At 53.2% G+C, this 12,706-nt stretch overlaps 1 protein-coding gene across 3 annotated transcripts in view; it reads right to left on the bottom strand.

The window, feature by feature from the left end:
• Positions 1–2,208: 2,208 nt before the first annotated feature.
• Positions 2,209–12,706, bottom strand: part of Strn4 (striatin 4) — a 24,490-nt gene continuing 13,992 nt past the window's right edge. The window contains exons 7-18 of one of the 3 annotated variants that reach the window (XR_003712925.1): positions 11,638–11,797; positions 10,992–11,105; positions 10,552–10,667; positions 8,921–9,096; positions 8,796–8,843; positions 8,039–8,160; positions 4,790–4,960; positions 4,521–4,661; positions 4,145–4,243; positions 3,861–3,947; positions 2,559–2,790; positions 2,209–2,324 (exon numbers count right to left, since the gene is read on the bottom strand). Coding sequence is in view for 2 of the 3 variants with exons in the window: in XM_028779487.1 (XP_028635320.1) it covers positions 2,621–2,790; positions 3,861–3,947; positions 4,145–4,243; positions 4,521–4,661; positions 4,790–4,960; positions 8,039–8,160; positions 8,796–8,843; positions 8,921–9,096; positions 10,552–10,667; positions 10,992–11,105; positions 11,638–11,797 (1,404 nt within the window). In the remaining variant the exon portion in view is untranslated. Of the gene's footprint in view, positions 2,325–2,421; positions 2,791–3,860; positions 3,948–4,144; positions 4,244–4,520; positions 4,662–4,789; positions 4,961–8,038; positions 8,161–8,795; positions 8,844–8,920; positions 9,097–10,551; positions 10,668–10,991; positions 11,106–11,637; positions 11,798–12,706 lie in introns of those variants that run through there. The other 2 variants (XM_028779487.1, XM_028779488.1) reach the window with 2 other exon arrangements.

Here is a 12,706-nt window from a genome sequence, read left to right as displayed (position 1 = left end):
AGTCGAAGCCTCAGGATGCACAGAGAGCTTAGTCTCAGGTTTGTCTTCAGTGAGCTGAGTACGAAGCCTATCCCCCCAACCAAGGTGGCATACCAAAGGACACCACCACTTGATAGACCTCCGGAGAGACCAAGTGCCTACATCTTCCTGGCTGTGTGATTTGAGGTATGGGCTTCTCCCCTGTGGGCCTTAGTTTTTTCTGTCATGAGGCTGTATTCCATTTCTGGAATACAGGTGGTGCCTGGACACTGCTGAAGTCGAGTTGATGTGGTTCCCTTTAATTTTTGCACAGAAAAGGGAAGGCACCAAAATCACTCAGGGGCGTCTGGGTGGGTGTGTTAACCGAATCATCCAACATGTGGTTGGTGAGATGGCTCAGTGGGTAAAGGTACTTGACACCAAGCTCACCGGCCCGAGTTCAATCCTGTAGACTCACATAATCAAAGAACCAGCTCAGCTACCGTGGGCTGTCCTGACCTCCACCCTTCTCTGAAATAAATAAATAGTAATGCAATAACAGGAAATCTGAAAAGCTAACATCAACTGAGAGCCCGTGAGCCAGCCCTGTGTAGTCAACCCTAACTCCATCAGGAGCAGTCCTGACTTCTACTCCAGTAGGCAGGCAGTGGCTACCGATCAGTATTCACATCCAGGATGCTGGGGCTTTAGAGAGCAGCGACTTGTCCACATGGGCCCCCTTTACTGGTTCAGTGCCGCTGGGGGCAGCTGAGGTCGGTACAGTGCTGGCTGTCACCACATCCGGGGCCAGGGGCTGGGGAAGGAAGTCTGAGGCTGGAGTGAAAACCCAAACTACCACCTGGGGAAGCTGCAAAGAGCTCAGAAGGATGGGGGGAGGCAAGGAAGCCACGTGGAGCTCACAGCCTGGCAGATGAGTGTCCCCTAAAAATCACATGCCTACATGCACCTTCCCTAGATAGGCATGTCCCCAGCATGTTCGATGGCCTGTCTCTGGGACTCACAGCCCTTTTAACCCCTTGACCCTTGTGGCAGGGCTAGAAGGTGGAGGTTGAGGGGCATGCTTTGCCTGCTGTTTGGAGTATCAGTGGAGAGCCCTTGAGCAGACGTCTCACTCTCACTCTGTAGTAAGGGACTCCCAGTCCTACCCCACTATGTCTATGAAGACAGTGAGTGAATGAAGGCCTAACCCCCACAAGTTGACATTAAACATGGGAACGGGAAGGGAGCTCTGTACTGCTCTGAGGGCTAGGCACATGCACATCCTGTCCTTTGCCTGGGTCACTGGTGGGCCTACCTTTCTGTCAGTCCAAGAGTGGGCATGGGGCAGGACAGAGAGTGCTGTTCTTAGCCCTCGAGCAGGCAAGGGGTCTTCAACTAAACTGTTCCTTGCTATGTCTCAGCACTGCTCACCAGCTCACTGCCCAAGGGCGGCACGTGCCGAGGGACAGAAAGGAGAGGCTCATGGAGACTCCGCATGTGCTCCCACTTCTGCCCTTCCACTGACATGTCACCACGCTCCCCAACCCCATTCTACCACAGAACCCCAATCCACCATATGTCCCTCTCCCCAGACTCCTCAACCAAGGCAGAGGGAGTGGCTTCCCCATTGTCCACTGTCCCCTTGACAGACGGTCCAGAGAAGCTAGCTTACTCCAAAGGGTTTATTGACAGTTTTTTTCACGTACAAGTTGGGGCAAAAAGGAAGGGGCTTATAAACAGGAACCTGAAAGGGGAACCAAGGGCATACGGTGGGACCCAAATAAAGAGTGAAATAAATAGAGACCAAAGTGTGGAACAAGGAGGAGGCTGACAGACTATCACACAGTGAGAACGTGGGGTGGGCGCCATTAAATCCCATTCCTTTATACAGATATACAGTGAGCTAGGGGCACAGGGCCCACTCCACCCTCTACATCGCACAGAGGGCCTGTGGCTAGGACAATGCCCTGGAGGAGTGGAGACCCTCCCCAGGAAGGCCTGGCCCCAGAGGCTTGGTTAGTGTTGGAAAGCAAGAGGAAGGGGCTGAGGTCTAAAAGGACAGAGGGCCCCAGGAGATCCCTCTCTGTACAGCCCTTCATCCCGTGGATGAGGGAGGGTGGCACTCTAGGGTGGAGCCTGGCACCTTCTTTCATCTTGGACAAAATCAGATCCCAAAGGACACAGAGCCTGGGCTCTGTCAAACTCAGGATGACAGCTATGTCAGGAGCTGGGAATGGGGCATGAGCAGAACCCTAGAGGCCATCCTTGAGGGGTGATTCCTGGGGAAAGGGCCATTAGCACCACCAGGCTCCAGGAAGATGAAAGAGGCCAAAACTCCGAGCCTCTAAAGGGAGGCTGGGGGCTGCCTGTAGAGACAAAGGGAAGGCAGCTGGTTAGGACAGTGACCCACTCTAGCTCCCACGCCTCCCTCTGTCTTCTCAGGGAAGCCTCAGTTATTCTCACAGGACTGTGGGCTTTGGCACAACTCCAACTGATAGGCAAGTGGATCATGGGAGTGGGTCGGTATAGGGGTGTCTTCTGGGGCAAGGACACTGGGTGTCTGCATTCCTATCTAGAACACAAATGGCCCTGGTCCTTACCTCAGCCCCACTGCCTGGCCCCGCTCCCTGCCACTGTGCAGTCAGGGCGAGGCCAGGTGGGATCATACGAAGACCTTGGCTAGGGCATCAGCACCAGCACTGGCAATAAGTGCCTTGCTGGGATGGCAGGCCACTGCGTGGATGGCCTCCTCATGCTTCTTGCGGTGGGCCGTGATCTCCTGCACACATGTCTTGTTGTCGAGGCTCCATAAACGCAGAGAACAGTCATGGCCTGCACAGGTGTGGAGCAGAGGAGGTTGTTTCAGCCCAGACCTGAGGTTTGAAATCTTTACCTAGCCTCATGCGAAATCCTTGGGGCAGAAGCAGCTCAGCTCTCTTCCTCCCGCTCTGCCCTAAAGCTAGCCTTTCTGTCCCCATCCTGTCCACCATTCTGCTAACTAGCAAGTATATGGAAGGAGTCTGGGAGGAATGCTACACACAACAGGCAGCTCTCAGCCTGCAGGGGAGACGGTAGGGCACGGCTTAGCAGCTGCGTACTGCCAAGCCTGGCCAGCCGGAGGCCCTGGGTCCTATCCTTAGTACAACAAGGAAAAAAAGAGAACAGCAGACACTAGCTCCAGGTGACACGCTGAACAACACGGCTTAAGGAGGGGGAGCCTCCCAGGCAGAGGGATGGCCAACAAGGGCCTGGAGCAGGCAGCCAATGAGGAGTGATGGCTGCAGGGAACTGAGGGTGGAGGTGACACCGGCCCAGCAGCCTAGGCTAGGGCCTTTGCTGGGCATACGAGGGCCTGATTGGCCTGAGGCTCTGCTCCTCAAGTCAGCCCAGAAAGCAGAGCCTCCTCAGATCTTCAGATGGTATCAGGCCGGGGTCTAATAGCATTGGGCAGGGAACAAGGAGACCTGGGGTGTGGCTCTCAGCCAGCAGTACATGGCATCATCAGGCCTAGCAAGCCGTGATTCACGCCGAGCCTTCCCACAGCCTCCACTACCACTGCCTGGCTGCCTGCACACCTACAAGCACATGTGCACACACTCCTTGCAGCTGACACTGGTTGGTTTGAAGGGCCTAGCCACCCATTCTAGAGTAGATGCAGCTGAGCCTGTATCCGAAAACAGAGCCGGATCAAGTACTCAAACTCTGATCCCATCACCACATGCCTGCAACACAAGAACAACTCCCCACCCCCACCCCAAGGCAAGACTCAGTCCAAGGAGAGTCAATGGGACTGAGGCAGGAACTTCTAGCACATTCACGAGTGGAGTTGCCTGCCATGGCTGTAGCCCCTCCTCTTTGCCCCAACCTCCAGGGGAGGGAGCAGCAAGAGACACCCAACTTACTTCCTGACATCAAGAACACACCATTTGGGTCGACAGCTAGGCAGGTGACTGCATCCAGGTGGGCCACCATGGAATGCACAGGTTTACCTGGAGGGAGGACAGAGAGTGGCCGGGAGTCCCCACAACTCCTTGTCCTATCTGGGAAGCTAATGGACTGGGGGCGGGAGTGTGAGTGCCTATAAGGTGGACACTAGGATTTGGTAGTCTGAATGTGCTCTGCCCTTGCCCCATACCACCCGCACCCCAAAAATCGCAATGAGGGGACAATTACGGCTGGGCCTCACCTGTCCGATTGTCCAGGAACCGGATGCCCCTATCGTCATGTGCAGTGATGGTGAGAGGCTGGTTTGGGTGACTCACCACCTGGTTGATCTGTGTTGGGCCTGGAGGATCAGTAGGAAGAGGGGGAGAGGACTGAGGGGGGACGCAGGACTGGACAGAGGCAGGAGGGGCAAGCCACTTCTGCAACTGGGGACATGCAACCCAGCCCCCTGTATCAAGCTAGCTGGCTACCACTGAGCCTTGTTTCCTTCCTGCTTGTGGCATAGGGGTAACATTCTCATCTCACTGATGGCTAGGTCCCCAGAACCATAGGAGGAACTGGGGTCCTATGGGCATTCAACCCCTATCTTATTGGCTTGCCTGGCCAAGGGCCCTTACCGCTGCTCCCTCGGGACTCCAATGTGAGAAGGGCGCTGCCAGCTTCCAAGTCATAAAGAACGGTATCACCAGAACGAAAGGAGGCTACAACATGAGCAGGTTCGGTGCTGGTGAAGGCCACTGAGGTGGGAATCCCATGTTCTAGGAGCACAGGGGAGGAGAGACGGCTACTCAGAGGGCCAGTCCTGTGGCTGCTGGCCCTCCACAGGAGCCACCAAAGAGTCCTGGGCTCTGTATCTTGCTTGTGAGACACTGGGATCAAAACTCACCTCCAGCCATGGGGAAGGTACAGAGGCAGCTTGACCCACTGCTGCTGGGATCCCAGATGCGAACGGTGCCATCGGCGGAACAGGATGCTAGGCGCTGGGAGGTGGGACTGAAGGCCAGGCCCCACACAGCATCCCCATGGCCTTCCAGGACATGGCTCAGCACACTTGGGTCTGGGCAGGCCAGGAGGAAACAGACTGTCAGGGACACCAGCTATACCGAATAGCCTAAGGGCTGCAGCTCTGCTGGGACCTGGGTGGCTGCCCACAAGCTCCTCTGACTCTAGGGCTCAGGAGCAGCTCAAGAGCTTAGGTCAGCAGCTCAGGGCACCAGTGGAGCGAGCGTGAGGGAGAGGCTGCCTGTGATGACCGAGTAAGCTCCCCTTTTAGCCCCTGCTGCTCAAAGGACCGTCTGTGGTCTCTCTAGCTGTCGACTTCCACGGTTTGGGTCAAGTCCAGCTGACACCTGAAGTATGGCAGTTAGTTCACTTAGGACTGACGCCTGACCTTCCCAGATGACTAGTATCTTGACAGCAAATAGAACTCTGTGTTCTGCCACAACAAATTTAGCACAAGGCCATGTTCAAGAGTAAAACAGCACTCAGGAGGCAGAGGCAGGAGGATCTCTGTGAGTTTATGGCCAACCTGGTCTACATAAAGATTTCCAGGATGGCTAGGACAACATAGTGAGATTCTATCTTTTTTAATAAAGGGGTGGGGGGTGGGGTTGGAGAAATGGCTCAGTGGGTAAGAGCATTTGCTTTATGTCAGGCTTGGTTCCCAGCACCCAGACCATGGCTCACGACCATCTGTAACACACAAACACATGTAAAAATAGTTCACCAAGCATCAAGAAGTTAGGCAAGGGCACTGAGTGGGAGGGGAACTCGGGGTATTTCTTCACATAAAAAAAAAAAAAATTAACTACTTAAAAAAATTTTAATTTTTTTTTATGGTCAGTAATGGTGGTGGCACACATCTTTAATTTTAACAATCAGGAGGGAGGCAGAGGCAGGTAGAGTTTGAAGTCAGCCTAGGCTACAGAGTGAGTTCCAGGACAAGCAGTGCTACACAGAGAAACCCTGTCTTTGCCTGTCTCAAAAAACCAAAGCAAACCAAATAAAAAACAAAACAAAATAAAAAAACCTGTTTTTTACTTAAGCAGAGTTACAGTTTATTAAAAGACATTTCTTTTCTTTCTTTTTTTGTTCCCCTTTGAGAAAGAATCCCACTGTGTAGTCCCAGCTGGCCAAGAACTCACCATGTAGACCAGGCTGGCTCACTGAGCTCTGCCTGTCTCTGCCTCGAGTGCTGGAATTAAAGGTGTGCATGGCTACGTGCAGCCTATAAGACATTTAGAACAATGTACTTTTCTTTAACTATACTGTGACCACACTCCTTCCCTCTCCAGCTCTTCCCAGACCCCCCACCCCTCACCTGCCCAGCCAACTTCATGCTCTTCCTCTCTTAAAAGAGTAAGACTAAAGCAGAAGATTATTTTTTAAAAAGCCAAAAAATAAACAAACATATAATTTACCCCAACAACATGGAGTCTATTCTGTCTTGTCCAACCACTCCTGGGCATGAGGCCTGCCCTGGAGTCACTGATGGACCCAGTGACACTGGCTCAGAGACAACTGATTTCCCTTCCTCAGCAGGAATCCACTGCAATAGCCTCCTGGTGAGAGGTGGGACTTGGGGTCTATTTCTCCTAGTAAAAGACTTGCTTGGTTGTTGGTTTTTCAAGACCAGGTTTCTCTGTCCTGGACCAAGACCACTTTGTAGACCAAGCTGCTGGCCTCGATTTCAGGTGTGTGCTACCATTGCCAGATAAAAGACTTCTTTAAAACAGACTTAAAAACTGGCCTTAAGATGGAGCAAGACCTTGTTTCAAATAGAATAAAGACAAAGGAGTTAATACAAAATGAGGACCTCAGGAAGGTGAGAAACACCCAAGAACACGGTGAGGGTGTTCCCGGGACAGCATCACTCCTACTTAACTTTTACTCGCCCAGCACCTGCCCACCTGCCCACCTGCCCGCTCATCTGTCCAGGTTTTCCCCCCAGACAGGGTTTCTCTGTATAGCCCTGGCTGTCCTGGAACTCACTCTGTAGACCAGGCTGGCCTCAAACTCAGAAATCCACCTGCCTCTGCCTCCCGAGTGCTGGGATTAAAGGCATGCACCATTATGTCTGGCTGCTGCCCAGCACTTTTACTTATTTATACGTGTGTGTGTGTGTGTGTGTGCGTGTGTGTGTGTGTTGGTCCTATGTAATGTGTTATTTTGAGATAAGACCTTGCTATGTAGACCAGGCTGATCCTCCTGCCTCAGACTCTGATTTGGCATTACGACTATCATTTTAGCTTGATTGGTATATGGCATGGCAGGCCTGAAGCCCAAAACATAATCAAGCTGGTCTTGAACTTGTGATTGTGGTTACCTTCTTGCCATTACTGCTCCATTACAAGACGAACCAGAAAAAAAAAAAAAAAATTTATGAGACACTATGTAGCTCTAGCTGACCTAGAACTTGGTGTGTAGATCAGGCTAGCCTTGAACTCAGAGCTTTGCTTCCTTCTGCCCCGAGTACTGGGATTAAGGATTTATGTCTTGTTTTGTTTGGTTGGTTGTTCTGGTTGTTTGTTTTTGAGATATGATTTCATGTAGTCCAGACTGGTCTCAAACTCCCTATGTAACCCACAGTGACTCAGAATTCTGATCTGTCCAGCTCCTGTGGGACTGGGATGGGGCCCAGGGCTTTACTCTACCTACTGACCCCCAGCTCCAGCTCCTCTACTTAACTCTTTTTTTTCTTTTGGTTTTTCGAGACAGGGTTTCTCTGTGTAGCCCTGGCTGTCCTGGAACTCACTCTGTAGACCAGGCTGGCCTCGAACTCAGAAATCCGCCTGCTTCTGCCTCCCAAGTGCTGGGATTAAAGGAGTGCGCCACCACCGCCCAGCATATCCTCTGTTTCTAACAAAGCCCTGACCCACAATAAGACCTTAGCTGGTCCCCAACATACTCTACCAAGCTGACCAAGCCCATTCTGGCCCTAACTCAGGCTAGCCTCTGCTTCCCCAAAAGCCAGCTCACACTGACCCTCAAATGCAGCCCAACTTTCCCCTCACCCTCTCCTGCCTTATCTCCCGCTGCCCCACCTACTAATGCTAATTCAGACTAGGAGCCCGACAGTGCTACTTCCCAGAGCTAGTGCTGTGACAGGAGGTGGAAATGGCAGGGTCTGTCCTACCATAGCCATCATATGGGTCCATGTTGAGGTCAGGGATCTTCCAGCTGTGGATCCTGGCATCAGCCCCACCACTGTAACAGTACTCGCTGTTGCTGCCCATGGTGACTGCCAGCACAGGGCCCCTGTGGGTGCAAGGGGGAGGTGATGCAAGGCAAGTAAGGCTCAAGCCTTCCTTGCTCATAGGAGCTTGAGGGTTTCTCCTAGCTTTTAGCTTGTTTTTGTTTTTTCAAGGGTTTCTCTGTGTAGCCCTGGCTGTCCTGGAACTTGCTCTATAGACCAGGCTGGCCTTGAACTCACAGATCTGCCTGCCTCTGCCTCCCAAATATTGGGATTCAAGGTATATGCCACCATCCCTGGCTCTTCTAGCTGTTTTTAAACATCATTTAAATTTATTTATTGCCATATATCACAGTGCACATGTGGAGTTGGTTCTCTCCTCCGACCACCTGAGTCCTGGGGATCAGACTTAGTAGCACGTACCTTTACCCATGAGCCCTCCCCTCTGTCAGTCAGTCTCCTGTCCTAGGTACAGTTTAAGGGTGCCGTGGGGAATGTGACGTCTTTGCTCTGGGGGCCCCAGTGAAACCACAATGGGAATCAACATGGCCCCGGAGTAAGGGATGTACCCAAGGCTCCACTGTACGGAGGGTCTGGGAAGGAGAGTCTCCACTGCTCCAGGTCTCCAGGGCAGCAGGAATGCAGCCCAGTCTATGCTGCTGGGTCGCAGGGCTTAGATCAGGCTCAGCCTTCTCCCTACCTGTGAGCGCGGAAAGCATGAATTGGCTCCACATCCAGTGCAGCATTTCTGTAGGAAAAAGAGGAAATCCCGTCACTAGGACCCCAGGTCCTAAGGCCCCACACCCTCCAGGGTGGCACCCTTACTTCTTGGCCGTAACTGCCTTCTGCAGGTTCCACAGTTTGAGAGTGCCATCCTCAGAGGCAGTAAGCAGTGCTGACTGGCTGTGGTGGAAGGCCAGGGAGCGGATGCCATCGTAGTGTGAGCGGAGGGTAAACTTGGGGTTCCATGTCTTCTTGAAAGCATCTTTGCTGTCAGACAGCTGGGGATGGGGAGCTGCCTCAGTGTCCTCTTGGATGTCCCAGTACTCATGTAGACACTGACAACCACCCCATCTAGACTGGAACTGACTGGCCCCAGCCTGACATTTCTTTCTGTGTGCCTCAGAAGAGCCCTTTACACATACTCAGAAGGCAAGGGAGGCTCTGGAGGGGCCAAGGGAACCTGACTCTTTGGGGCCTCACAGTTCAGAGAGCCCTAGGAAAGAGAAGCAGGTCCTTCCTAAACACAGAGAACCATAAACTCTTGAGTATGAGGGAGGGGCACTATGGCACCCTATTCTCCTCTTCAGGGACCAAGAGGCTCTCATAAAGTCGTGACAAATATGTAGGTTCTAACCAGAACCAGGGAAGGGGAAGGGGAAGTTTAGAAACAAGGCGAGTACGTAAAGGCCCTGAGCCAGGAGACAGCAAGGCTGGGATACACAAAACTCAGAAGCATGCCACACAAGAGGAAGCCAGAAAGGTCTATGGCAGGCAGCACAGTGGGTCCCATCTAGAAAGCAGCAATTTCTTTTGTCCTAAATAGAGCCCCAGAGTAACGGGAAGCCACATGAGGCTGCAGAGCAGTCGGAGGACAGTTGGTCCTGGCCTCTCTGAGGAGGCTAGGATTGGGGGAAAAGTCAGAATAACTGCAAAGATAGGTCCCAAAGCTACACAGTCACAGCAAACAGCCCTTGACTATGGAGTAACCCTTGACTATGACTTGGGAAACAAGTTCTGGGACAGAGGAGTCTGGGGAATAGAGCCCTCAGACCCTGGAAAAGATGCTTTGAAAGCATGTGTCCTGCAAGGTGAAGCTGCTGACTCTGACAGAGCCAGGTCTGGGAGACACCATGAGCTGTCAGGGGAAGCCACAGTACCCTCAGACCCCCTTCACTTGTGCTCAGCTGGCATTTCCACCATGACTCTTAGTAACTAGATTTGTGCTCCAGTGGGCTCCCCTCTCTGAAGGGCCACTGTGGGGGCAGGCTGAGGAACCCTGTGCTACAGCCCCAGGCAGACCCTGCCAGCCTCTCTTCTACATTCTCCACATGTCCCTAACCTCACTGGGGTCAGTCACCTCATCTTTTGTCCTGGAAAAATGCATCCGAACCCACCCCAGAAAGTCCCAGTGACCCATCCAAGGTCCACAGCACAGAATGCCAATCACGAGGCTCTTCATTCCAGCCCAGCTGTTCCACTCAAAACAGAGTGCCCTGAGTGGGGGGGAGCATGGCTGCCAATCATCTCCCCGCCCCCAAAGAGGGTGGGCATGGAGTGAAGACTTTGTACCTCGGTGAGGTCTTCCCCAGGCACCCTCCAGTAAGGCACGGTGTACTGGAGCTGCCCCTGGGGCTGTGGAAGGACCTCTCACAGTCCTCACAGGGAAGGACAGAACTCAGGCTGGAACATGGTCAGACTGAGCCAAGGACTAATGGGGCACCCCAACAACTTACATCACAGCTGAGGTCGTTGTCATTGGTGACGGTGAGATCTGCCAAGTCCCCCAGGCTCACCTCCCCGCCCCCGATAGTGTCCATGATGAAGACGTCTGAGGAGAAGCCAAAGGAACCTGGTAGGGGGAGGGGTGGGTGGGGCAGACAGGGCCAGGGAAAGAGAAAGAGGCGGAGAGAGGCGGAGAGGGTGAGGAGCAAGGAAGACAGGCAGGAAGACAGGATCAAGAATCGAAGCTGGAAAGGAAGACAGGACAGACAGACAGACAAGGGAGGACAGACAAAAAGAGAGGGAGACAGACAGACAGACGACCTTTTGGGACAGGGAGGCTGCAGACTGGAGGCTGGGCCTTACCTCTGAGGACACAGAAGCCCCAGGCTTAGCTCTGCAGCTTCCCTCTGTCATGGACCCCAAGGGACTGGAGTGTGGGGCTGAAGATTACCTTCATGAGGCCGGGGCTGGGGTGTGCCAGGAGGTGGGACAGTCACTTTCGGGGGCAGCCCATCCACATCCCGGAGGTCAGCAAGAATTCCCTGGAGTTTGACCCGACGGCTTTCTGCATGGAAGAGGGATGAGCAAGAGTTGCCCACCAGTTCTATCCACGCTCTCGGGGTAGAACTGCCACCTCTCACTGCCACTGCCTTTCCTGCAACAGGGGAAGCTGTAAAACCCTGATCAGGAAGAGACATACTGAGAAGACAGACTGGCAGGGTCCCAGTGAGAGGTGACAGGCAAATCCTGGCCCTGCCCTAGATGCAGTGGACCCCACGGTCCTTCTGGCCAGGAGTCACAAGACAGGAAGACACAGCCCATCCCCCTCCATCAGTTTTCATCCTGCCTCAGCTTGCACTACAGGCACTAGTCACCTGCTGTAAGGACCAGGGCTTTACTTCTGGCAGAGCTGCTTGAACACAGCTTGCGGGGACTTTCCAGGGAAGAGTAAGGGACTGGCTCTGACTTGGGGCTTGAGCTATCCTTGAGCCACCTCGGGAAGTATATCCGTCCGGCAGAGCCTGGACAGGAAGCAGCTGAAGTATGCAGGCTCAGATCCTGCCCTAGCCAGGCTTCTCAGTCAGTCCTCAACTCACCCAGCTCATGGGGGCTGCCTTCTGAAGTACAGCGTCGAGGATCTGGAGACCCCTCTCCATCCTCTCCTGAGCCCAGGAAATCAAACTCATTGATGGCATCTTCTGAGTCATCTTCTTCATCCTCGTCCTCTATTTCAGGCACTAGGGCCTTGGATGGAAGCTGGGACAGAAGAAGAAGTGGGGATAGGTATTGGAGTCCAGAAATCAAACCCACCTGGCTCCCAGGAAAAGGGGAGCCATCAGCTCATTCCCCAAAGCCTAGTCTAGACACTGTGTGGTGGGCCCTCCTCTACCTCCAGCACTGGGCACTCAAACGTCTCTCCTCACAGCTCTGCTGCGGCCCTCCCCAGCACATGGCTCTCAGGAAGTCATAGGGTACAACCCCTAGGGGTATACAGAGACACACAATTGCAGGCAGATCAACAGAAACCCGTATCTCCATTCTGGGCATAAACCTAACAGCGATAACACCCTTGTCTCCAGGCAGTGTGTTTGAGTACGATGAGCACGAATCAGTGACTCATGGAAGGAGCTTTCAGACATGGCTTCACTCTGGCCCACAGCCCTGTGAACAGTCACTCAAATGACACCTCTTCTCCCATCCTGTGTGTGTGGGGACAAGCTAAGAAGAATAAAGCCAATTGCCCCAGGTCCTCAAATTCAAACTGGACCCAACCTTGGGCAGCACCAACAGACAGTGGCACCCCAGGGCATAGCTGACTCTCCAGCGTGGAGCATGGTCTGGATCTAGGTGTCCACACAAGTGAGCCCCTGGGGCACGGGGACAAGTACAGTGAACATGACAGGTCTCGACAATACACAACAGTCAGGGACAAGATGGGTGTGAAGGCTCATGCCTGAACTAGTACTCCAGGAAGCCAGGCTGGATGCTTATCAGCAAGTCCAGGTCCAGTGAGAGACTTATCTGTCTCAAGAAGACAAGGTAAATTGGGTATGGTGGTGTAAGCCTTTAATCACAACACTCGGGAGGCAGAGACAGGAGGCTATCTCTAAGGCCATCTTGGTCTATATATCAAGCTCCAGGATAATCTAGGACTATATAGAGAAA

This window comes from Grammomys surdaster, unplaced genomic scaffold (assembly GCF_004785775.1).
Source record: "Grammomys surdaster isolate TR1022 unplaced genomic scaffold, NIH_TR_1.0 354, whole genome shotgun sequence".
Lineage (NCBI taxonomy): Eukaryota > Metazoa > Chordata > Mammalia > Rodentia > Muridae > Grammomys > Grammomys surdaster.
This window is presented reverse-complemented; position numbering and strand designations above follow the sequence as displayed.